Source organism: Coregonus clupeaformis, unplaced genomic scaffold (assembly GCF_020615455.1).
Source record: "Coregonus clupeaformis isolate EN_2021a unplaced genomic scaffold, ASM2061545v1 scaf0066, whole genome shotgun sequence".
NCBI lineage: Eukaryota > Metazoa > Chordata > Actinopteri > Salmoniformes > Salmonidae > Coregonus > Coregonus clupeaformis.
The window spans coordinates 774,906-801,764 of NW_025533521.1; the positions used below are offsets into that span (position 1 = coordinate 774,906).

The 26,859-nt window shown below is 45.7% G+C and overlaps 1 protein-coding gene across 3 annotated transcripts in view; it reads left to right on the top strand.

Annotated features, from left to right (window-relative positions):
* Positions 1 to 26,859, top strand: part of LOC121533153 (testis-expressed protein 2-like) — a 58,302-nt gene that overhangs the window by 24,563 nt on the left and 6,880 nt on the right. For all 3 annotated transcript variants that reach the window (XM_045212964.1, XM_045212966.1, XM_045212965.1), the window contains exons 3-8: positions 6,073 to 7,642; positions 13,405 to 13,605; positions 13,876 to 14,200; positions 14,452 to 14,699; positions 14,925 to 15,089; positions 16,222 to 16,321. In XM_045212964.1, the coding sequence (XP_045068899.1) occupies positions 6,098 to 7,642; positions 13,405 to 13,605; positions 13,876 to 14,200; positions 14,452 to 14,699; positions 14,925 to 15,089; positions 16,222 to 16,321 (2,584 nt within the window). In that variant the 5' untranslated portion in view covers positions 6,073 to 6,097. The remainder of the gene's footprint in view (positions 1 to 6,072; positions 7,643 to 13,404; positions 13,606 to 13,875; positions 14,201 to 14,451; positions 14,700 to 14,924; positions 15,090 to 16,221; positions 16,322 to 26,859) is intronic.

Here is a 26,859-nt window from a genome sequence, read left to right on the forward strand (position 1 = left end):
AAGGACTATATTCGTTAAAGGATAGCATAAACAACAGTTATGTTTATATGCCAAAGGTATGGTTGTCATTACAGGAAGAATAGCTCACCTATATACTGTAGGTAAAAGGTACAGTATGTTTGTTTGGTGAATTCAGTGAATTCATTATATGTTTGTATGCCAAAGGGATGGTTGTCATTCCAGTATGACTATCCTACCTATAGGCGAAAGGTAGCCTGTGTTTGGTCCATTCTACACAGTTGAATTCCCAGTATGGCTTCCCCATCCATTGTTTTTCTCGCTTGCCATTATTTCCTAGACGAAGTCTCTTGTTTATGGTCAATGACACAAGCAGTCATAAGACAAGCCTGTATTGTGCGTTGTCATATGTGGGCTGGATGATGATCTCACTCTGTTTGCTCTCTATCGCCGTCCAGACCAAGGGTCATATGATGAACCAACTAGACACCAGTCCCAAATGTCACTCTGTCCCACGGGTTTCAATCCATTCCTAGAATTACAACTAGGGAATTAGGAATATCTAATTATATGGATATTTTGGTCCCTCATAGCTTGTTGTGAAAGTGTTTGTTCCCATTCTGTGGCAATCACAGAGAGTACAATCCATCCCACTTAGTTACTATTTCCGTCCCCACGTCAACAAGCTTCAAACAAGCTCCACTTTCTCCTTTATAAAGGATTAATCTTCAAAGAATTAGTCTGCCATTTTATGTATAGCTCTGAGGGGTGTGTGAGTGCAGGTGAGAGAAAGACACAGAAAAGGAGGGAGAGTGTGTCTCACACACACACATTTGTATCCCTGCATATGATGTGTGTTCTTAAATCAAGTGTGTGTGTGTGTGTGTGTGTGTGAGAATGTCTCACCTGGTGGTGTCACAGCGGGGTTATAATCACTAGGTGTGGGTGTGGGGTGACCGACCTGCTGAGAAGGCTGACGCAGAACAAGCACAAAGAGACACAGCCTCTACCCACTCAAGCCTCTCCCTCTGGGAATGGGAAAAGAGTGATTCATATTCAGATAACCATGCAGTCATCTATTCATCCATATAACCATGCAGTCATGTGAACTGCATGGGCGGCAGGTAGTTTAGTGGTTAAGAGCGTTGTGCCAGGAACCGAAAGGTCGCTGGTTCTAATCCCCGAGCAGACTAGGTGAAAAATCTGTCTGTGCCCTTGAGCAAGGCACTTAACCCTAATTGCTCCTGTAAGTCGCTCTGGATAAGAGCGTCTGCTAAATGACTAAAATGTAAATGTAAAACTTGGTAACTTCCAGGAAAGCCTGCATTGATTTTGATGAATCTACCATTCCCTGTCTTCGTTTATTAGGCTACCTTCTAACCTTCCTTGCTGCTTTACCTTCTTGCATTCTTGTGATATCGTAGACTGTCTGTAGACTCTTACAATCGATTCAGTGCTATTTATAGGGATTGCCTTGTGATTAATCAAATCAAACTTTATTTGTCACATGCGCCAAATACAACAGGTGAAATGCTTGCTTACAAGCCCTTAACCAACAATGCAGTTCAAGAAAGAGTTAAGAAAATATTTACCAAATAAACTAAAGTAAAAAATAATAAAGTAACAAAATAAAATAACAATAACGAGGCTATTAATAATAACGAGGCTAGTGGGTACTGGTACCGAGTCAATGTGCGGGGGTAGAGGTAAAATGTACATGTAGGTAGGGGTACTAACTGTAAGTCGCTCTGGATAAGAGCGTCTGCTAAATGACTAAAATGTCAAATGTAAAAATGTAAAGTGACTATACATAGATAATAGACAGCGGGTAGCAGCGGGGGTGTCAATGTAAATAATCCGGATGGCCATTTGATTAATTGTTCAGCAGTCTTATGGCTTGGGGGTAGAAGCTGTTAAGGAGCCTTTTGGTCCTAGACTTGGCGCTCCGTTACCGCTTGCCGTGCGGTAGCAGAGAGAACAGTCTATGACTTGGGTGGCTGGAGTCTTTGACAATTATTTGGGCTTTCCTCTGACACCGCCTTGTATATAGGTCCTGGATGGCAGAAAGCTTGGCCCCAGTGATGTACTGGGCCGTACGCACTACCCTCTGTAGCACCTTACGGTCAGATGCTGAGCAGTTGCCATACCAGCCGGTGATGCAACCGGTCAGGATGCTCTCGATGGTGCAGCTGTAGAACTTTTTGAGGATCTGGGGACCCGTGCCAATTATTTTCAGTCTCCTGGAGGGGAAAAGGTGTTGTCGTGCCCTCTTCACGACTGTCTTGGTGTGTTTGGACCATGATAGTTAGTTGGTGTTGTGGACACCAAGGACCTTGAAACTCTCGACACGCTACACTACAGCCCCGTCGATGTTAATGGGGGGCCTGTTCGGCCCGCCTTTTCCTGTAGTCCACGATCAGCTCCTTTGTCTTGTTCACATTGAGGGAGAGGTTGTTGTCCTGGCACCACACTGCCAGGTCTCTGACCGTCTCCCATAAGGCTGTCTCATCGTTGTCGGTGATCAGGCCTACCACTGTTGTGTCGTCAGCAAACTTAATGATGGTGTTGGAGTCGTGTTTGGCCACGCAGTCGTGGGTGAACAGGTAGTACAGGAGGGGACTAAGTACGCACCCCTGAGGGGCCCAAGTGTTGAGGATCAGCGTGGCAGACGTGTTGTTGCCTACCCTTACCACCTGGGGGCGGCCCGTCAGGAAGTCCAGGATCCAGTTGCAGAGGGAGGTGTTTAGTCTCAGGGTCCTTAGCTTAGTGATGAGCTTTGTGGGCACTATGGTGTTGAACGCTGAGCTGTAGTCAATGAACAGCATTCTCACATAGGTGTTCCTTTTGTTCAGGTGGGAAAGGGCAGTGTGGAGTGCGATTGAGATTGATCATCTGTGGATGGTTGGGGCGGTATGCGAATTGGAGTGGGTCTAGGGTATCCGGGATCATTGCTATAGTAGCCATGATTTCAATATTAGCGACCCAAAGACTAGGAAATAGTATCAGCCCTGCCAGCCAGCTGATCGCTCAGTGTGGTGGCAATGCTTGTCAGGAGACTGTGTTTCCTGTAAGAGCTGTGTTGGACTCCATCCCCTATCAAAGGAAAGGGCTTTAAGTCTTTAAGGGCTTAATTACATTTCCCCTCATTGATTTGGCCCTGCTTTCATGAAAGATATTATAGGGGCCATCTCATAGGAATCGGCTACTGTAACATGGCTTGATTAACATTTGTTAATTGCTAAGTAATACGCCTTCTAGCCCTGCTATTATAGTAGGTTCCTCCTCCAAACCTCGATTTAACAGTCTAATGCCCATTGTTGAACCCATTCTTTGTTCTGGCTGAGTTGAGATTGTCTGATAATGACACGTTATGGGGACATCATGTACTATATAGCCTACATGTCTAACATTGCCCTCCTGTTTGTGTAGGTTCATGTGTGTGTATTTGCATAGGCCTACGTGCAGGGGCGGCCTGTTCAATAGGGCGATATGGGCGACGCACTGCCAAACGGGAAAAGGAAGGGATTTTTTTTCTAATCAATTATATCACGGCAACAGTAGTTATCAGTGTTGTAATCTATACGTCTGATCTGCCACAGTGCCACACTGCCACTAAATGTCGAATCAGGCTAAAGTCGTGCTTCAAATGGCTCCCCCCTTTTGGGGCGATTTCAGTCAGGTTGAAAATCGCCCAGAAGTCTCTCATAGCCTCTAATGTAAAATCTATTTTTTTCAAATTTCAGAGCCTTCAATACAATCTCTATGGGTGTCTGAGGGCTTGCACTTACGCGCTTCGTCATACGTAACGTAACGTAACCATGAACGTAACTGAGAAAAGAGCGGATTGTGTCTTTGAAAGAAGTTCCTTTTTGTCGGCGAACAAATGAAGATAAATTGGCAACGAAACAATTAGGACCTCCCAGACCAAATTTAATAATTCAACAGGTTTCTACTAAAGGCGGAAAGTCCTACACCCGAGGATTTTCCAAAAATTGGTACGAACGGAAAAATAACATTGCCACTCAACTTGATGAGGGATACAGGCTAGCTGTCCGCCGCCACAACGATGAGGTTAGTGTTGATAATCACAAGTTTACTGGAGAACTGAGACCAAGTAGAGACTTTGGACAGGGTGGATATGGTATAATAAAGGCAGTTTATTCAGAGGTAAAGATATCTGGAATCGCGTGCACGGACCCGTTCAGTCAAACTCTTAGGGAGCTATAAATTAAGCCCCATTACTTACCATATCAGATAAGAGAAATTGCTGCAGCTACATATATTTTACATCCTGGCCCTACATAGTTCACTATTTTCATCACTTACCAAAATATTACATGTGGTCATATATGCTTGGAAAGTGGAGATGCCATAGAACGTCAAAAAAAGTAAACATTGCTGGAGACACATTGCCGTTTTGGAGAAGACATCGCGTTTGCTAGCGAAGAGATTTGTTGTGGCAAATGAACTTGGGCTGGGAATTGCCAGGAACCTCACGATAAGATATATGCATCAGCATTGCGAGTCTCATGATTCTATACGTATTGCGATTCGATACTGTGATTTTATTGCGCACCATATGTCTGTTGCAGAGGGATCAGAAAGCCATGAGAATGAGTTTTGATCAGTCATGGAAATAAAAGTGCTGAAAACAAATTGGCTCCCAATGTGAAAAGATTGAGAACAAGCTATGAAGGAACAATAATGGTGTTTTGGTGCAGGTACAGCCAACTAGCGCTAAAATATTGCGATATTGTCAATACAGTATATCGTAAAGTATCACTATGTAACTCGATTTCTTTCACCCCAATCCCTCAAATTAACGGTAAATAACTGAATTGTTTGCCCCACATTTAGCTAAGATGATTAGCTAGCCAGCTAAAATGTTTTATTTAGTTAGCAGTCGCATCTACAATAGTTTACTGTCAATAACATGTCTCCAAAAATGACGTGGTGTCTCCAATTGTGTTGACATTTTACAATTGCGATGCGCATCCATGAGTATCCACTTTCTGTAGCTCAGCTGGTAGAGCATGGCGCTTGTAACGCCAAGGTAGTGGGTTCGATCCCCGGGACCACCCATACACAAAAATGTATGCACGCATGACTGTAAGTCGCTTTGGATAAAAGCGTCTGCTAAATGGCAATTATTATTATTATTATTATTATTATTATTATCTGAAGAGAGCCCGAAACATTGTGTGCAGACATTTTATGCAATAAATGAAGTAGGTTGAATCTAGTAGTTCTGATCTTCTGATTGGTCCTGATGAGTTGGGCGAGGTCCCCTCCAGGCTACTGTCACTGTTGCATTGGCTCTGAGTCGGGTTCTCTGTCTTCAAATGTTCAGCCTAAGAGAGGGGATTTTGTGTGTGTGTGTGTGTGTGTGTGTGTGTTTAACAGTGATGATGTGTGTGTGTGTGTTTAACAGTGATGATGTGTGTGTGTGTGTGTGTGTGTGTGTGTGTGTGTCCTCAGAGCAAGAACTCGTGAGTTGGAAGAACTGAGAGGCCTATGGCGTGGGTGTTGTCCTTGGCCACCTGCTGACAAGGCTGACAAGATAGGACCCTTTTGTCCATTGTTATTGGATAGGAACATAACTTATAACCAGCTCCTGACCTAAATAGATCTTAGCACAACATTTTACTCAACATATCATATTCCATATTCACTATAACAAATATATTTACTACGACATTAGCAAGAACCGCCACATCCTCAGCCGGCTAATCCAGTGTGTGAAGTTTTGCGGAGTGTTTGAGTTAGCTTTGCGAGGCAAAGATGAAACTGAGGGCTCCACCAACCCTGGTAAGCCAACACTTTTGAGATCAGTCAATAAATGCTTCTGGTATTGACTTATATGCTGCCCCTGTCTTCATGTTGTTGCTGGACATATCTTTTTTAAAATGTGTGTAGGTCACCTAAATCATCAGAAAAATTGCCCCCCCCTGAGAATTTTTTCAGGAGCCGCCACTGCCTACGTGTGGTCGATAATATTAATACCCATTTAACACCGTATACTCTGTTTGTAGTTGAGAGTTTGTTTGGTAATGATACAGTATGGAGACGTGTGTAACCTTTGCCCTCTCCCTGTCTCTCTCCCTCTCTCCCTAGGCTGTGACCCAGCGGGAGCACTGTGATGGCCAGCCGCCAGAGTAGCCATGCAGACAAAGTCAAAGCTCCTCCTCCCTCAGCCTCACGGCCGCCAGCCGTGCCCAAGCTCCACGTCCAGGGCTCGCTGTCCCGGGAGTCCATCACCATCCACTTCTCGCCCTTGGGCAAGGAGGAGGAGGAGGAGGAGGAAGAGGAGCTCTATGGTGCAGTTGTGTCCTCTCCTCCTCCCCCTGCTGGACCCAAGGAGGACCCAGGCATTGTGACGGCCCTGGAGGCCAGCGAGGATCTGATCCTTGAAGGAGCTGAGGCTCAGGCTGCAGTTCTGCCTATGTCGTCCTCAACTGGTCCTCAAAGCTCCATCGCCTCCACATTACCCTATGAACCGAAGAGCTCCTCTCCTTCCGCTGCCTCCGCCTCCAACTCCTCTCCCTCCAAATCTAGCGACAAACCCTTCTTCAGCCTGGTCAAGTCTCTATCCTCTGACATCGTCGAGCCTTCTGAGATTGTCTCCATCTCCCCCGCTGCCCCCATTTCCGTGCGCCACCGCCACCTGATGAAAACCCTGGTCAAGTCACTCTCCTCTGACACCTCCCAGGAATCCCCTCCTTCCTCCTCCTCCTCGCCCTACCGCCTCTCGGACTCCCGCCTCAACCTGCACCTCTTCAAGCAGTTCACCCAATCCCGTGCCCCGGTGGGCGTCGTCGCCGGTGGTGACTCCAAGACCGCCCCCTCCTCGACGCTCACCTCCCCAGACAGCCGCAACTTCTTCAAGGCGTCCGTGGAGGCGAGCATCGAGGACACCAAGCGCCGTTTCTCCGAGGCCATCTACGAGCCTCTCCAACTGTTCAATAAAATCATGGAGGACAAGAGCGGTGGCATTGGAAGCAGTGCCTTTCGGTCCAAAGCGCTCTCGTCCAGTGCTTCGGAGCTCACCTGCCTGGCATCCCTCAACAACGGCCAACCGGAGAGCAACAACAACAACTACAGCATCAAGGAGGAGGAAACCGGGGGCGACTGGGAGTCCGAAGGAACCACAAACGGAGCCAGCTCCATTGGCTTGCCAAATCCCACCGCTGACACCAGTCACACCAGAAGTCCTAAGATGTCTTCCTCCACTTCCACCTCTCTCAGCCTGGACAAGTGCTCCATGTCAGCCCTGGCCAAGCTGGAGGACGAGGACTTCTGCATCCTGTCTAGTGAGGACTTTGAGGATACCGAGGGGGATTATGGAGACAGAACGGACAATACATGCAGCCAAGTCAGACTGCCCCCTAGTGGCAGTCCGGAACTATGCAGTGACGACAAGTCAGAGGGAGAAGATCCACCACCCAGCATTCCACATTACACCCTGATCATCATTACAGCGCTGGTCTACGGGTACTTTGTGTTGCCACTGCCCACCTACTTTGGGGGTATGCTGCTGGGAGTGGGACTAGGGTTCATGCTAGCTATCGCTGTGGTGTGGTTGGCCGGACCCAAGCCTTCTGGCAATCGCACCAGACATCCCAGACACCAGGGGAAGCTGTGGAACATGGCCCAGCTGGGCATCAAAGAGCCAAGCATCTTCAAGGTGAGGAACTCCATGGTCTTTTTACATTTACGTCATTTAGCAGACGCTCTTATCCAGAGCGACTTACAAACCTATTAGGCCTCTAACCCCTCCTCAGGGACCCCCAGATGTTTCACAATTTAGTTGTACCCTAGAACTACCACACACCTGATTCACTAATCAAGGGCTTAATGATTAGTTGAGAAGTTTAACCAGTAGTGCTAGCTCTGGAATAGAGCAAATTCATTGGACAGGCTGCGAGGAGAGGTTTGAAATCACTGTAAAACCAATTAACTGAATAAATGCAGAAATCCATGGTCACACAAATAGGCAGTGGTGCTGAACACAGACCCAAAATGAAAGATTCATAAGACCATGTTATTATTACCTAGCTAATGGCCGGATTTCTATTCGTTAACAATGAGAGACCTGCTGTGGTAAGGTATCACGTTGAACTTTCCCAATACTGTTATATCAGAGCAAAGCTGCTTTAGACCGACCATTAGAAAGATTGATTTCTCAGGGTTGACCTGTAATTCACTAGCCTTGATCCCATTAGTGTTCATTGTAAATTTAAGAAGAAGCCTGATGACTGTCTTGTAGCCTGGTCTGCGTTTGTCAATGTGATACTGTTTACATAAAAGCACCTTAAAATACTTTCACATGAAACTTCCAATGTTCTCAAGTTTTTCAGAAATCCTAGTTTAGTCCCTCCTAATTCCAGGAATCCTCCAACTGGGACTTCTTAAAAACCTTGGAACTTTGGGATTTGTGCAACCCTTGTAGAGAATTAATTGTAAGAGCACTAGACCAGGTCTCTTTTTATACTGACTGATTACCTACATGTAACTGCCAAAATAAAGGAAACCCCAGCAAAGTGTCTGAATAGGGCGTTGGGCCAACATGAGCCGACAGAACAGCTTAAATGCACCACGGTGCATTTGTCTGGAACTCTATTGGAGGGATGCGACACCATTCTTATACGAGAAATTCCATCATTTGGTGGTGTTTTGTTGATGGTGGTGGAAAATGCTGTCTCAGGCACCGCTCCAGAATCTCCCATAAGTGTTCAGTTGGGTTGAGATCTCTTCTAGACATTGTAGACAAAATAATGGGCAAAAGGGCATCTTTATATGTGACACTAAGCATGATGGGATATTAATTTCGTAATTAACTCAGGAACCACACCTGTGTGGAAGCACCTGCATTCAATATATTTGTATCCATTATTTACTCAAGGTTCCTTTGTTTTTGCTGTTACCTGTACAACGTTGGCGCACCCATCATGATCCGTGACTGGCTTAAAGGCATACTTCGGGATTTTAGCAATGAGGCCATGTATCTACTTCCCCAGAGTCATATGAACAACCTCCTGAGTGGCGCAGTGGTCTAAGGCGCCGCATCGCAGTGCTAACTGTGCCACTAGAGATCCTGGTTCGAATCGAGGCTCTGTCGCAGCCGGCCGCGACCGGGAGACTCATGGGCGGCGCACAATTGGCCCAGCGTCGTCCAGGGTAGGGGAGGGAATGGCCGGCAGGGATGTAGCTCAGTTGATAGAGCATGGCGTTTGCAACGCCAGGGTTGTGGGTTCGATTCCCACAGGGGGCCAGTATAAAAAATAAATAATAATAATAATAATAATAATAATAATAATATGTATTCACTAACTGTAAGTCGCTCTGGATAAGAGCGTCTGCTAAATGACTAAAATGTAAATGTAAATGTAACTAGTGGATACCATTTCTATGTATCTGTGTCCTGTATGAAGGAAGTTAGAGGTAGTTTCGGAAGCCAATGCTAACTAACGTTAGCGCAATGACTGGAAGTCTATGGGTATCTGCTAGCATCCTGTCACAGCCTCTTCTATTATTCTCCTCTAGTCTCTTAACTAGTATCTCATCTAGACAAATGCAGACGACTGTTGTAACAGCACACATAAAGTGCCATTCAGAGAAGAAATACGCCTATTTGAGCATCAAATTAGATCGTCCACGCTTCGACTCTCTCACCGCTTTGATGTCAGAGGGAGCAAAAGAGTGAGGCTCCGAGGCAAATATACCTCATCCTCCATTTTTAGCGCTAATGGACAATAAATTACCTGAGGGAAGTTGTATTAGCACTAGCCAGCTGGCTCATTTAGCAGCATTAGCACTCAAATGGATCAGACAGACAATAGTCGCTGTGGCTGTATATCATACTCAAAGCCTGTTAGCCTACTCTCTCTTCACTGCTAATGCCCTCCATAGCTTGCCAGGCAGTAGTAGACTCTGTGGTAGAGTGATCACCCCATGTCCCGTGGCCCTCTTCCAAATGATGTCACCTCTGGACTGACCGGCTGCGAAAGCCAGTCGGTCAGTCACATAATATAATGGAGAGGGTTCACTGTCTTGTTTGACCCCCACAAATTGGAAAACTGATGAAAACATCACCGGCAGGCAGCACACAAACACATTAACTGGCAGGCTTTACTGTCCCGGGCTTGGCCTTCTCAGTCAAAGGGACAGTGAATGGTGGTGTTATGGACACAAAGGAGATAGGCTTTGTTCAGGACTAGTATGAGAAGTTGGTGACAACAATGTCTTCTCTCTCTCTTTCTGTCTCTCGCTCTCTTTCTCTCTCATTCTCTCACATGCCCTCTCTGTCTCCTCTCTTTTTTCTGTCTTTATTTTCTCTGTCATTCTATCTCTCTCCCATCTCCCTCTCTTCATATCTAGCTGTGGGAGCAATAGACCCAGCACATCTAGGCCTATATCAAGTTTCCAGCGGGAGACTTGTGTGTCTGTGATGGCAAAGCTCTAGGGGCCATCTTGATCTCTGTGAGGAGGAAGGGACGAGATGAGACCAGAGGGATGTGTCCTAAATGGCACCCTATTCCTTACATAGTGCACTACTTCAGACTCGAGGGGTAGACGAGGGGTAGAGGCAGCAAGTTACTAGATGACTGCTGTCGAGATTTTACTATCCTCTTCAATCTACTGCCGTTTGGATGAGGATTTTATTAGTGGTTCAAGGCCAAACCAGCGGTGCAATATTTCTCAACACATGTTGGAATTAAATAACATGAACAATATGCACTGGTTGTAAAAGTGATGATTGAAACTGGTTGCTCCTATTGGCTATCTTCACTATACCTAACCCACAGTGCAGACCATCAGGGTTGAGGTCAAGTCATGGATTGTTGTGTGTTTGAATCTCTGTGATGGCATCACCGTTCTTTTGAAGGTTAAGCATTTTAGAAGTTACTGGTCCCGTCTGTGGCATAGGGCATGGTCAGGGATTTAGACCAACTTGATTTCCACCCCTTAGATTTGATTAGGCCTAGTAGTTTAATTAAGCTCTTGGTAGAAGTGACATTAGAACACATACACATACACACCCACACACACACACAGGGTGCAGTCTAAGCCAGCAGGAGTGATTTATGAGGAAAACACAGCTAGATAAATCAACACAGTTCATTTTCTACCATAAAGTTTTAAAATTGACCTCAACACACAATATGTTTTGGAACCTATTTTTCCAAAAATAAATGGACTTTTTGACCCACCCACTAAATCATTTTGGTCTAACTACACACATTGGGCGCCCTAGCTCATGAAGAGTCTGGGTTTTCATTTTAATACATAGTGCCTGTTCATAAATTGAAATGACAACGCAAACAAACCCAGGGAAGGAGCTGAAAGCAACACACACACACACACACACAAATGTAGGCAGAGGAACTTCAAAGGCTTTCTGCTAAGCCAAAGAAACAATGAAATGATTGGCTCAGGTCTATTGGCAAGACATGCACCGTACTTCTCAACAGCCTGCTGTGAGCATTACCAAATCCTTCTGATCCATCCTATCCGTTCTAGACCATTTTTACACACACAGGAGTTGTGATCTCAATTTTGACACAATGATTGTGATTTAGTTTCTATACATAGACGGAATCAGATGTTCATGCATTTAGCATTAATTTGCTTTGTCAGCTGCATAAAATCATTGTAAAGTCTTTCCGGAAGGGTTCAGCAGGACAAGAGGTTCATACAGTGCATTCGGAAAGTATTCAGACCCCTTGACTTTTTCCACATTTTGTTACGTTACAGCCATATTCTAAAATGTATGTATGTATGTATGTGTGTGTGTGTGTGTGTGTGTATATATGATACGATATATGATATATTTAAAAAATCTCATCAGTCTACACACAATACCCCATAATGACAAAACGAAAACAGGTTTTTAGAAATGTTAGTAAATTTATTACAAATAAAAAACAGATGCCTTATTTACGTAAGTATTCAGACCCTTTGCTATGAGACTCGAAATTGAGCTGAGGTGCATTCTGTTTCCATTGATCATCCTTGAGATGTTTATACAACTTGATTGGAGTCCACCTGTGGTAAAATCAATTGATTGGACATGATTTGGAAAGGCACACACCTGTCTAATATAAGGTCCCACAGTTGACAGTGCATGTCAGAGCAAAAACCAAGCCATGAGGTCGAAGGAATTGTCCTTAGCGCTCCGAGACAGGATTGTGTTGAGGCACAGATGTGGGGAAGGATACCAAAAAATTGCTGTAGCATTGAAGGTCCCCAAGAACACAGTGGCTTCCATCATTCTTATATGGAAGAAGTGTAGAACCATCAAGACCTGGCCGCCCGGGCAAACTGAGCAATCGGGGGAGAAGGGCCTTGGTCAGGGACGTGACCAAGAACCCGATGGTCACTGAAAGAGTTCCAGAGTTCCTCTGTGGAGATGGGAGAACCTTCCAGAAGGACTACCATCTCTGCAGCACTCCACCAATCTGGCCTTTATGGTAGAGTGGCCAGACGGAAGCCATTCCTCAGTAAAAGGCATGACAGCCCGCTTGGAGTTTTCCAAGAGGCACCTAAAGGACTCTCAGACCATGAGAAACAAGATTCTCTGGTCTGATGAAACCAATATTGAACTCTTTGGCCTCGAATGCCAAGCGTCACGTCTGGAGGAAACCAGTCACCATCCCTACGGTGAAGCATGGTGGTGGCAGCATCATGATGTGGGGATGTTTTTCAGCAGCAGGGACTGGGAGACTAGTCAGGTTCGAGGGAAAGATGAGCGGAGCAAAGTAGAGAGAGATCCTTGATCCAGAGCGCTCAGGACCACGACCCGAAGCACAGCTAAGACGAAGCAGGAGTGGCTTCAGGACAAGTCTCTGAATGTCCTTGATGGCCCGAACCCGATCGAACATCTCTGGAGAGACCTGAAAATAGCTGTACAGCGGTGCACCCCATCCAACCTGACAGAGCTTGAGAGGATCTGCAGAGAAGAATGGGAGAAATTCTCCAAATATAGGTGTGCCAAGCTTGTAGCGTCATACCCAAGAAGACTCAAGGCTGTAATCGCTGCCAAAGGTGCTTCAACAAAGTACTGAGTAAAGGGATACTGAATACTTATGTAAATGTTGTATTTAATTTTTATTTATTTTTATTTACTAAAATGTCTAAAAACCAGTTTTTGCTTTGTCATTATGGGGTATTGTGTGTAGATCAATGAGGGGGAAAAACTATTTAATCAATTTTAGAATAAGGCTGTAACGTAACAAAATTTGGAAAAAGTCAAGTGGTCTGAATACTTTCCGAATGCACTGTATATAGGCTACTGTACAAATACAATTGCATTGCGCGATACAAAGTAGATACCTCAAATGTTAATTGATTGATTGATAGATTGGTTTAATATGTCATTGGTTGATTGTTCCATTGGTTTGTCCATTGATTGATTAACCTGACTGATTTCTCTATCTCCCCCTGCAGGGCTGGATGAACGAGATAGTGAACTATGACCCGGAGACATACCACGCCACTCTGACCCACTCTGTTTATGTGAGACTGGAGGGCTCCATCCTGCGCCTGTCCAAACCCAACCGCAACATCACCCGGCGGGCCACGCATAACGAATCCAAGCCCGACATCACCTACATCAGCCAGAAGATATACGACCTCACTGACAGCAAGGTGGGTGCGTTTCCCCTAGGTACAGATCTAGGATCCGCTTCCCCTCCCCAATCCTAACCATTAAAGAGGAAAATGCAGATTGACCCAAGATCAGCTATGGGCGGGGGTAGGGAGGGGTTGTGGGTGTATGTGTCACCATCTGCTATATATAACATACTTGATGTGTATACTTGGCCTTGGTCTTGGTGTCAGGTTTGGGTTCAATTTCAATTGAAGTTCCCATTAGGCCACACAGACACACCCAACTCAATCCTTCTATTCCCTCTCTAGATCTATCTGGTGCCCCAGAGTCTGGCCAGGAAGCGTGTGTGGAACAAGAAGTACCCTGTCTGCATCGAGCTAGCCAAGCAGGATGACTTCATGTCCAAGGCAGAGGGCGACCGCAGCGAAACCACAGACGAGAAAGCCACAACCACAGGAGAGGCGACCGTGGGGACGGAGGAGGCCAAAAGGTCCAGTGGTCCAGAGCTGACCCTGTACCTGTTTGGTCGGACGGGGAGGGAGAAGGAGGAGTGGCACCGGAGGATCCTGCTGGCCTCCAAGCCTCCCAGGACAGGGATGAAGAGAGCCACCAGTCTGCAGGGGAGTAAGACTGGTGAGTGGATGGATCTAGTTGCCACACACACACACACACTCACGGACAAACGCAAACACTTACACACACATTCTTCCAAACGTGTTATTTACAGGAAGTTATCGTCTGGCATGGTTGCACAGATATAGTGTGACAATGTGAAAGTGACTGAGGAAAGTGCAAGACCACATTTGTATTTCATAATGCACATGCAATATATTGATCCAGCTGCATCTTTCTAATATTTAGTTGACCTTTGACCCTCCTGTCAGCCTTGAGCTCCCACCACAGCCGCAGCAGCAGCCGGAGCAGTCTGGACGAGGTGCTAGCGTCTCAGCCCAGGACCAGGGACTCAACAGCAGGCATAGCAGCCAAGACCAAGTCCCTACTGGACTACAGTGTCTACATGGCCACCCTGGTGCCCCCCGAGACTGGCACTGCCACTGCTACTGCCACCCCCATCGCTGCCACTAGTCCCGTAGTCCAGAGTCCACAGAGTAGCCCTGGGTCGGGCAAGAAGGTACACCTTCAACCCCCTCCCTTATTTCTTTATCTCTTTTAGGCTTTTTCCCCCTTTTTTTTTTCTTTACTGTACTATACTCTATTGTTAAATGAATCTATAATTTTTGTACATTCTACATAATTTCTGTAAATAATTTCAATTACAGTACACAGTTATGCGTAAGTTAGTATTTATCTCGCTTCCTTTTCCTCTCCACTTCTTGTGTCCCCGCCTCCCTACCAGTTGCCGAGCAGCAGCAGCATTGGCCCTGTCGTGGTGCAGGGGGAGGAGGAGCCTGTTGCCTGGGTGAACACTGTGATTGGCCGGGTGGCATGGGACTTCCTGAGCGAGCCCTACTGGGCCGATGTGGTCTCCAAGAAGATCCAGATGAAACTCAGCAAGATCCGGGTGGGTGGCCTTTGACCTCTCACCTCTCACATATGACCTTGCTGTGACAAAGGGCTCATGTGTTTAAAATAGCATTCTTACACTGTTGTAGCTATACTGTATTCTGTTACCACTGAGCTCCAGAGGTTCAACAGATCGAAGGACAAAAAATTGAGGGATGAAGAAGATGGTGCAAGGTTTATTTGGCTTGGAAGGAGGGAAGAGGGGTAGTGGTCTAAGTGGCGCAGTGGTCTAAGGCACTGCATCGCAGTGCTAGCTGTGCCACTAGAGATCCTGGTTCGAATCCAGGCTCTGTCGTAGCCGGCCGCGACCGGGAGACAATTGGCACAGCGTCGTCCAGGGTAGGGGAGGGAATGGCCGGCAGGGATGTAGCTCAGTTGGTAGAGCATGGCGTTTGCAACGCCAGGGTTGTGGGTTCGATTCCCACGGGGGGCCAGTATGAAAAGTAAAAAAAATAATGTATGCACTCACTAACTGTAAGTCGCTCTGGATAAGAGCGTCTGCTAAATGACTAAAATGTAAATGTAAATGGGTAGAGAGAGAGGAGCCATGCATGCCTAATACAGAAAAAAATTAAGAAAAAGATACCAGGGGTCTTATGCCTCACAGTGGATCCTTACTACTCTGCAGCCACACACACACACACACACTCTAAATGTCAGCCACTGCCGCTGTGCAACCCCGCCACAGGACTCAGAGACTCCACACTGGGTTCAGAGAGAGAACCTCATCCCTCTCTCTCTCCATCCCTCCGTCCCTGTTTTGATCCCGGTCCTTCGATTATCCCCATTGTGTCATCTTTGGGGTTGTTACTAGCCCCACGATAGCCCTTCGTCTGGTCCTATTCCCAATGTCATGTGGTGATGTTGGCTGTTAGTCTTGTTTTCTCAGCTAGCCGGCGTGGGGGAGTCGATAGGGGCCTTTGTGGCAGATGAGAATGACTGGTAGAATGTGGGAGATGTAGAAGGAGTGAGTGAGTGGTCTGTTACCATCAACCTTTAACTTGCACTTAATGTACCCCTGCAGCTGCAGACCTTTTGTATGTGTGTATTTATACTTGTATAATGAGTGTGTGTGTTTGCTCATAATGTCTGCGTAAAGACATCTACTTGACCGTTTCTTTCTCCTCCAGCTCCCCTACTTCATGAACGAGCTGACCCTGACAGAGCTGGACATGGGTGTGGCCACTCCCAGAATCCTTGGCGCCTCCAAACCCTCAGTGGACCACCAAGGTAAGAACCCTGGACATGTGCTACTGTACTGTCCATCAACCAAATCCTGACCAGTGAAGAAAACTGCAATGCATTGTACACTGCTCAAAAAAATAAAGGGAACACTTAAACAACACATCCTAGATCTGAATGAATGAAATAATCTTATTAAATACTTTTTTCTTTACATAGTTGAATGTGCTGACAACAAAATCACACAAAAATTATCAATGGAAATCAAATTTATCAACCCATGGAGGTCTGGATTTGGAGTCACCCTCAAAATTAGTGGAAAACCACACTACAGGCTGATCCAACTTTGATGTAATGTCCTTAAAACAAGTCAAAATGAGGCTCAGTAGTGTGTGTGGCCTCCACGTGCCTGTATGACCTCCCTACAACGCCTGGGCATGCTCCTGATGAGGTGGCGGATGGTCTCCTGAGGGATCTCCTCCCAGACCTGGACTAAAGCATCCGCCAACTCCTGGACAGTCTGTGGTGCAACGTGGCGTTGGTGGATGGAGCGAGACATGATGTCCCAGATGTGCTCAATTGGATTCAGGTCTGGGAACAGGCGGGCCAGTCCATAGCATCAATGCCTTCCTCTTGCAGGAACTGCTGACACACTCCAGCCACATGAGGTCTAGCATTGTCTTGCATTAGGAGGAACCCAGGGCCAACCGCACCAGCATATGGTCTCACAAGGGGTCTGAGGATCTAATCTCGGTACCTAATGGCAGTCAGGCTACCTCTGGCGAGCACATGGAGGGCTGTGCGGCCCCCCAAAGAAATGCCACCCCACACCATGACTGACCCACCGCCAAACTGGTCATGCTGGAGGATGTTGCAGGCAGCAGAACGTTCTCCACGGCGTCTCCAGACTCTGTCACGTCTGTCACATGTGCTCAGTGTGAACCTGCTTTCATCTGTGAAGAGCACAGGGCGCCAGTGGCGAATTTGCCAATCTTGGTGTTCTCTGGCAAATGCCAAACGCCCTGCACGGTGTTGGGCTGTAAGCACAACCCCCACCTGTGGACGTCGGGCCCTCATACGACCCTCATGGAGTCTGTTTCTGATCGTTTGAGCAGACACATGCACATTTGTGGCCTGCTGGAGGTCATTTTGCAGGGCTCTGGCAGTGCTCCTCCTGCTCCTCCTTGCACAAAGGCGGAGGTAGCGGTCCTGCTGCTGGGTTGTTGCCCTCCTACGGCCTCCTCCACGTCTCCTGATGTACTGGCCTGTCTCCTGGTAGCGCCTCCATGCTCTGGACACTACGCTGACAGACACATCAAACCTTCTTGCCACAGCTCGCATTGATGTGCCATCCTGGATGAGCTGCACTACCTGAGCCACTTGTGTGGGTTGTAGACTCCGTCTCATGCTACCACTAGAGTGAAAGCACCGCCAGCATTCAAAAGTGACCAAAACATCAGCCAGGAAGCATAGGAACTGAGAAGTGGTCTGTGGTCACCACCTGCAGAACCACTTCTTTATTGGGGGTGTCTTGCTAATTGCCTATAATTTCCACCTGTTGTCTATTCCATTTGCACAACAGCATGTTACATTTATTGTCAATCAGTGTTGCTTCCTAAGTGGACAGTTTGATTTCACAGAAGTGTGATTGAGTTACATTGTGTTGTTTAAGTGTTCCCTTTATTTTTTTGAGCAGTGTATTTATACACACACTCAAACACACATACTGTGCCACACACACACACACACACACACTCAGCCAGGCTCCCACTGTGCGATGTGCTATTAGCAGGGTTGAATTCAACTTTACACCGCCCCATCGTTGCAATTTATCCCCTCCGCTGCGTGGTGACAGAGGCAGAGGTATCATTTAGAGCCGTGCTGTGCAATCTGTTTATTAGAATCACTCTTTCATTCAGGAAGGCCCTTTACGAGAAGGTATGTACTGTAGATTCAATCTAGCATGGTTCTCTATAAGCATAAGGGCAGTATTGTGAGCATGGGTGTTTGTATGTCTGTGTCTAATATGTCAACATTGGTTGGAGTCTTCTTATCAGTACAGGAAGTCAAGTTTTTTTATCTGCGGTGTGGGCTGATAGCCATATGATACGAGTTAAAGTGCTACAGGTCCAGGATACACACAGTCTCTCTCTCACACACGCAGATGCTCGCAGGTGCGACCCACACACACACACACACATGTATGGCGCACTGTTGATTTACATCCTCCGATTATTCGCTCACGACACGCTACTGTTTAACACGCGTACATTTTCTGTCTTTTCACACTTTTCTGTGTGTCTTGTGACTACTCCACACCCCTCCCTTATCCAGCCCCTTTCGCTGACTAATAAGATTGTAATACTAGGGCTCTGTGTTGAGTTCACCGGCTCTGTCATAACCCCTGGACCAGGGGACAACAACACCACTGACAGACACAATGTAATGCTGGCTAACAACAACCAAGAGACCACTGTGACAGCAGATATAGCAATGCTAACAATGCTAAGTGCTTACAATAACACCATTGACAGAAACAATGTAATGCTAGCTAACAGCACTAACAACAACAAGAGACCACATTGACAGCAGAGATAACAATGCAAACAATAACAACAGTGACAATGGTGATGGCTTCAACGCTAACGACGGCAGCAACAACAACAAAAGATGAGTGTCTTTTACATAGCCACTTAGCCAGTCATGTTAACAACAGCAACGATCACAACAACATGTTTTAGGCTGGTCATTCATTTAGCATTAGAAAAAGATATGATGGCGAAAGGAGGATAAACATTTGGAAAGGGCTGCACACACACACACTCACACATAAACTAGACCATCATATGATCGATAAGTAATGGGAATAGATGATGAATTGAACGAGATGCCAGACTGGTCCGTGTCGGTGATGGCTTAGTCTTACAATATAGAATGGAAGCATTATCTAAGAATAAGAATTCTACCATTACGTTAATCAACAGAGAGAGCATGTGCAATCCCAGTAGGGGCAATAGCTCAACTCAATATCACTAATTGACAACATTATCAATTAATATACAGTGAGGGGGAAAAGTATTAGATCCCCTGCTGATTTTGTACGTTTGCCCACTGACAAAGAAATGATCAGTCTATCATTTTAATGGTAGGTTTATTTGAACAGTGAGAGACAGAACAACAACAAAAAAATCCAGAAAAACGCATGTCAAAAATATTATAAATTGATTTGCATTTTAATGAGGGAAATAAGTATTTGACCCCCTCTCAGTCAGAAAGATTTCTGGCTCCCAGGTGTCTTTTATACAGGTAACGAGCTGAGATTAGGAGAACACTCTTAAAGGGAGTGTTCCTAATCTCAGCTCGTTACCTGTATAAAAGACACTTGTCCACAGAAGCAATCAATCAATCAGATTCCAAACTCTCCACCATGGCCAAGACCAAAGAGCTCTCCAAGGATGTCAGGGACAAGATTGTAGACCTACACAAGGCTGGAATGGGCTACAAGACCATCGCCAAGCAGCTTGGTGAGAAGGTGACAACAGTTGGTGCGATTATTCGCAAATGGAAGAAACACAAAAGAACTGTCAATCTCCCTCGGCCTGGGGCTCCATGCAAGATCTCACCTTGTGGAGTTGCAATGATCATGAGAACGGTGAGGAATCAGCCCAGAACTACACGGGAGGATCTTGTCAATGATCTCAAGGCAGCTGGGACCATAGTCACCAAGAAAACAATTGGTAACACACTACGACGTGAAGGACTGAAATCCTGCAGCGCAGCAAGGTCCCCCTGCTCAAGAAAGCACATATACAGGCCCGTCTGAAGTTTGCCAATGAACATCTGAATGATTCAGAAGAGAACTGGGTGAAAGTGTTGTGGTAAGATGAGACCAAAATCGAGCTCTTTGGCATCAACGCAACTCGCCGTGTTTGGAGGAGGAGGAATGCTGCCTATGACCCCAAGAACACCATCCCCACTGTCAAACATGGAGGTGGAAACATTATGCTTTGGGGGTGTTTTTCTGCTAAGGGGACAGGACAACTTCACCGCATCAAAGGGACGATGGACGGGGCCATGTACCGTCAAATCTTGGGTGAAAACCTCCTTCCCTCAGCCAGGGCATTGAAAATGGGTAGTGGATGGGTATTCCAGCATGACAATGACCCAAAACACACGGCCAAGGCAACAAAGGAGTGGCTCAAGAAGAAGCACATTAAGGTCCTGGAGTGGCCTAGCCAGTCTCCAGACCTTAATCCCATCGAGTTGCCAATCCCATCGAGTTGCCAAACGTCAGCCTCGAAACCTTAATGACTTGGAGAAGATCTGCAAAGAGGAGTGAGACAAAATCCCTCCTGAGATGTGTGCAAACCTGGTGGCCAACTACAAGAAACGTCTGACCTCTGTGATTGCCAACAAGGGTTTTGCCACCAAGTACTAAGTCATGTTTTGCAGAGGGGTCAAATACTTATTTCCCTCATTAAAATGCAAATCAATTTATAACATTTTTGACATGCGTTTTTCTGGATTTTTTTGTTGTTCTGTCTCTCACTGTTCAAATAAACCTACCATTAAAATTATAGACTGATCATTTCTTTGTCAGTGGGCAAATGTACAAAATCAGCAGGGGATCAAATCGTTTTTTCCCCTCACTGTATCTAATAAGAAGAATTAGATCATTATGTTCCACAGGAGTCTACCCAATCCTGATAGGCGTTTACTCACTCAATATCACTAATTGACAACATTATCGATGAATAACATACTATGTTAGTTAAACTCTTGTTTATAATATTATGCTAGTGTGATGGAATGTGGTTTGTGGGCAAATGCCTTGCTAAGTGCAATGTAATCAAGTCCTGAGCAGTTGAGTGGGTCCCATGGTTATCTGTTAAACTGAGTAAATAAAGGTTGAGGTACATAGGGGCCATAGTCTTGGCTGTTAGTTACACAACCAGCTTCTCAGTACAAACACACTGCAGTTTGTATAGTACAGTTGAGCATAGGTTTGGACAATACATACTATTAATATTACTAGTAATAAATGCCTCAACTTTGGTAGAGTGACTGTCTGTTGGTTGCTTTCTAGCCGAAGCAGAGTATCTCTCGTAACATCTAACCATCCAGCACCTTACCTTCTGTATTTGCACTGTAGGTAATCATTATTGGGTGCATACACATCACATGTAATTTATGGGTACATACACCCTTAAGGAAGTTATGCCGCACAGTATAGATTTTTTTTGCATCTTATTACTGTGTAAATATTAGGAGAGATGGCGTCGTATGATATGTAGATACTTTACGTTCTAGTAATGGCCAAAGATGACTGGCCAACTGACTGCCCCACCCCATTGGGGCATGGCCCTCCTATGGCCTCTAATTGGCTAGGGCCCAGCCATGAATCTGCTTCCCCCATGGGCCTGAGTTACAGACAGGAAGAGAGAAACACTAGTGAAAGAATGTGTGTTTCTACGTCTGGCATTCGGATTGTCGCTTCTCTCTCTCTCTACCCATCTCTCTCTCTCCTTCTCTGTCTTTCTACAGTAGCCATCTTTCTTTCATTCTACCAGTTTCTCTGTTCCTCTCATGCTATTTCTTCCTGTTTTTGCCAAACACTGTCTGTTTCTTTCTCTCTGTGTCTCCCTGCTGTTCCTCTGAGTCACTGCCACCAGTGTTTTGTCATTTTTATCACATCCGCTTAGATGAGACTTAATGAGAGAGGAAATGGATTGCACCACAGGCTAAGAGGGGAATATATTCTGTTGGATCAGAGTTGGAGGAATGCACTTCCACTACACTCAGGAGGACTGGGTTATGTTCATTAGTCACCAAACAGTAAAGCATTGAGTGAAATGGGGAGGGGCTACTTACACTTTTCCAATAAGAATGAACATGACCCAGGCTTCCACAAACAATTTGTTGTTGTTATGGGTTGAAGGAGTAATCAGCGTTCTGGGAAAAGACAGTTTTATTGCCTGATGTTATGCAATGTAATGTTTTGTAAGATGTTGTCAATAATATGGTGGTTCGATCCAACTAGGTTACAGAGTCCCACTATCTCGCAACCAAATGTTAGGCAACCCCACTGCAGTCCCCCCCCGCCGAACTGGCAATGTGCATGTTAACAGACAAATATTTGGTAGAATTCACCAACGTTTGAATAATTTGCATTGGAACAAGAGTATGCAACTATAATGTTTCTAAAGGAAAAGATTCCTCTAGCTTACATTCTAAAGAAACGTGGGTATAATCCAAAAGAGTTAGAGAGGCCCAGTCTGCGGTGTGCAGCCTGCCTGTCCTCCAGGCAGCTCAAGGTCTCTGCCTTCTGCCCTTACTGGAGCTGCTAGGCAACCACGATCAATACAACTCACTGGCAGTGGAACAGAGGGTGGACCTAAGGACCAACATCTGTCTGTCTGTGTGCTTGTGTGTCTATGCTTGGGTGTGTGTGTGCGCATACGTGCACTCGCTTGTATGCTTTTGTGCCAGAGTGTGTACTTTCCTGCGTGCTTTCACGTTCATATCCTTCCTTCCTCCTAGCCTGTATGCATGGGAGTGCTCTGCTCGTCTGACTCCTCACCAGGCCAGCTCACCCCAATTAAGCCGGGGTTGGCCCTTCTATACTACTCTCGCAGCTAGCGATTTGGGGCTCCTCTCCCCACGCTATCAGACCAACAGCCCTGCCCTCCCTAAACCCCTAACGCTGCCGGACACAGCCTTATTATCACCAGGGCCCTCCAGGTCCATACAGGGTTAGGCAAGGGCCACAAGTCCCCGGGTTCTCTCTCTCACACCATAGGGTTGTGGACTGAGTAGGTCGGGGGGGGGGGCCTAACATCTGCCATTTCAAAGCAGTGTAGTGCCATACAGGAGACATACAGCTGTCTTTCTGTACACAGTGTTCTAAGACACGCCATGATAAAGAAGACCCTGTTATATAGAGGATGTATGTTATTCAATTACAGACTCGTACAGAGCTTCACTGTTTGGAGGGGGATAGGAGTCTCTATTTGTCCAGTGTGCGTGTGTGTACTATGTACAGTGCATTCGTAAAGTTTTCAGACCCCTTTACTTTTTCTACATTTTGTTACGTTACAGCCTTATTCTAAAATTGATTACATTGTTTTTTCCCCCCCTCATCAATCAACACACAATACCCCATAATGACAAAGCAAAAACAGGTTTTTAGAAATGTATGTATGTATGTGTGTATATATATATATATATATATATATATATATATATATATATATATATATATATATATATATATACACACACACACACACACACACACACACACACACACACACACACACACACACACACACACACACACACACACACACACACACACACACACACACACACACACACACACACATTACCAGTCAAAAGTTTGGACACCGACTCATTCAAGGGTTTTTCTTTATTTTTACTATTTTCTACATTGTAGAATAATAGTGAAGACCAACACTATGAAATAACACATATGGAATCATGTAGTAACCAAAAAAGGGTTAAACAAATCAAAATATATTTGAGATTCTTCAAATAGCCACCCTTTGCCTTGATGACAGCTTTGCACACTCTTGGCATTCTCTCAACCAGCTTCACCTGGAATGCTTTTCCAACAGTCTTGAAGGAGTTCCCACATATGCTGAGCACTTGTTGGCTGCTTTTCCTTCACTCTGCCATCCGACTCATCCCAAACCATCTCAATTGGGTTGAGGTCGGGGGATTGTGGAGGCCAAATCATCTGATGCAGCACTCCACCACTCTCCTTCTTGGTAAAATAGCCCTTACACAGCCTGGAGGTGTTGGGTCATTGTCCTTTTGAAAAACAAATGATAGTCCCACTAAGCCCAAACCAGATGGGATGGCGTATCACTGCAGAATGCTGTGGTAGCCATGCTGGTTAAGTGTGCCTTGAATTCTAAATAAATCACAGACAGTGTCACCAGCAAAGCACCCTCACACCATAACACCTCCTCCTCCATGCTTTACGGTGGGAAATACACATGCGGAGATCATCCGTTCACCCACACCGCGTCTCACAAAGACACGCGGTTGGAACCAAAAATCTCCAATTTGGTCTCCAGAACAAAGGACACATTTCCACCGGTCTAATGTCCATTGCTCGTGTTTCTTGGCCCAAGCAGGTCTCTTCTTATTATTGGTGTCCTTTAGTAGTGGTTTCTTTGCAGCAATTTGACCATGAAGGCCTGATTTCACACAGTCCCCTCTGAACAGTTGATGTTGAGATGTGTCTGTGACTTGAACTCTGAAGCATTTATTTGGGCTGCAATTTCTGAGGCTGGTAACTCTAATGAACTTATCCTCTACAGCAGAGGTAACTCTGGGTTTTCCATTCCTGTGGCGATCCTCATGAGAGCCAGTTTCATCATAGCGCTTGATGGATTTTGCGACTGCACTTGAAGAAACATTAAAAGTTCTTGAAATTTCCCGTATTGACTGACCTTCATGTCTTAAAGTAATGGACTGCCGTTTCTCTTTGCTTATTTGAGCTGTTCTTGCCATAATATGGACTTGGTCTTTTACCAAATAGGGCGATCTTCTGTATACCCCCCCTACCTTGTCACAACACAACTGATTGGCTCAAACACATTAAGAAATTCCACAAATTTACTTTTAACAAGGCACACCTGTTAATTTAAATGCATTCCAGGTGACTACCTCATGGAGGTGGTTGAGAGAATGCCAAGAGTGTGCAAAGCTGTCATCAAGGCAAAGGGTGTCTATTTGAAGAATCTGAAATATAAAATATATTTTGATTTGTGTAAAAAACAAACATGATTCCATATGTATTATTTCATAGTTTTGATGTCTTCATTATTATTCTACAATGTAAAAAAATAGAAAAAAAACGTTTGACTGGTAGTGTATATAAATGGAAATATTACATTTTACATAAATATTCAGACCCTTTACTCAGTACTTTGTTGACGCACCTTTGGCAACGATTACAGCCTCAAGTGTTCTTGGGTATTTCTCCCATTCTTCTATGCAGATCCTCTCAAGCTCTGTCAGGTTTGATAGGGAGCGTCGCTGCACAGCTATTTTCAAGTCTCTCCAGAGATGTTAGATCGGGTTCAAGTCCGGGCTCTGGCTGGGCCACTCAAGGACTTTCAGAGACTTGTCCTGAAGCTACTCCTGCATTGTCTTGGCTGTGTGCTTAGGGTCGTTGACCTGTTGGAAGTTGAACCTTCGCCCCAGTCTGAGGTCCTGAGCGCTCTGGAGCAGGTTTTCATCAAGGATCTCTCTACTTTGCTCCGTTCATCTTTCCCTCGATCCTGACTAGTCTCCCAGTCCCTACCACTGAAAAACATCCCCACAGCATGATGCTGTCACCACCATGCATCACCGTAGGGATGGTATTGACCAGGTGATGAGCGGTGCCTGGTTTCCTCCAGACTTGAGGCTTGGCATTCAGGCCAAAGAGTTCAATCTTGGTTTCATCAGACCAGAGAATCTTGTTTCTCATGGTCTGAGAGTCCTTTAGGTGCCTTTTGGCAAACTCCAAGCGGGCTGTCATGTGCCTTTTACTAAGGAGTGGCTTCCGTCTGGCCACTCTACCATAAAGGCCTGATTGATGGAGTGCTGCAGAGATGGTTGTCCTTCTGGAAGGTTCTCCCATCTCCACAGAAGCACTCTGGAGCTCTGTCAGAGTGACCATCGGGTTCTTGGTCACCTCCCTGACCAAGGCCCTTCTCCCCCGATTGCTCAGTTTGGCCGGGCGGCCAGCTCTAGGAAGGGTCTTGGTGGTTCCAAACTTCTTCCATTTAAGAATGATTGAGGCCACTGTGTTCTTGGGGACCTTCAATGCTGCTGACATTTTTTGGTACCCTTCCCCCAGATCTGTGCCTCGACACAATCCTGTCTCGGAGCTCTACGGACAATTCCTTCGACCTCATGGCTTGGTTTTTGATCTGACATGCGCTGTCAACTGTGGGACCTTATATAGACAGGTGTGTGCCTTTCCAAATCATGTCCAATCAATTGAATTTACCACAGGTGGACTCCAATCAAGTTGTAGAAACATCTCAAGGATGATCAATGGAAAGAGGATGCACCTGAGCTCAATTTCGAGTCTCATAGCAAAGGGTCTGAATTCTTATGTAAATAAGGTATTTCTGTTTTCACTTTGTCTTTATGGGTTATTGAGTGTAGATTGATGAGGAACTAAATTAATTTAATCAATTTTAGAGTAAGGCTGTAATAATAAAATGTGGAAAAAGTGAACAGGTCTGAATAATTTCCGAATGCACTGTATGTGTCTGTGTGTCGTCTATTGATTGACTGTAATAATAATAATAATAATATGCCATTTAGCAGACGCTTTTATCCAAAGCGACTTACAGTCATGCGTGCATACATTTTTTGTGTATGGGTGGTCCCGGGGATCGAACCCACTACCTTAGCGTTACAAGCGCCGTGCTCTACCAGCTGAGCTACAGAGGACCAGCTGAGCTCTCTGTCTCACTCTCGCTCTATCTCGCTCTCACACAACCCTGCATCATCTATCAACCCAGGAGTGCCCCCTAGTGGTGTAAAGTAGCACTCTC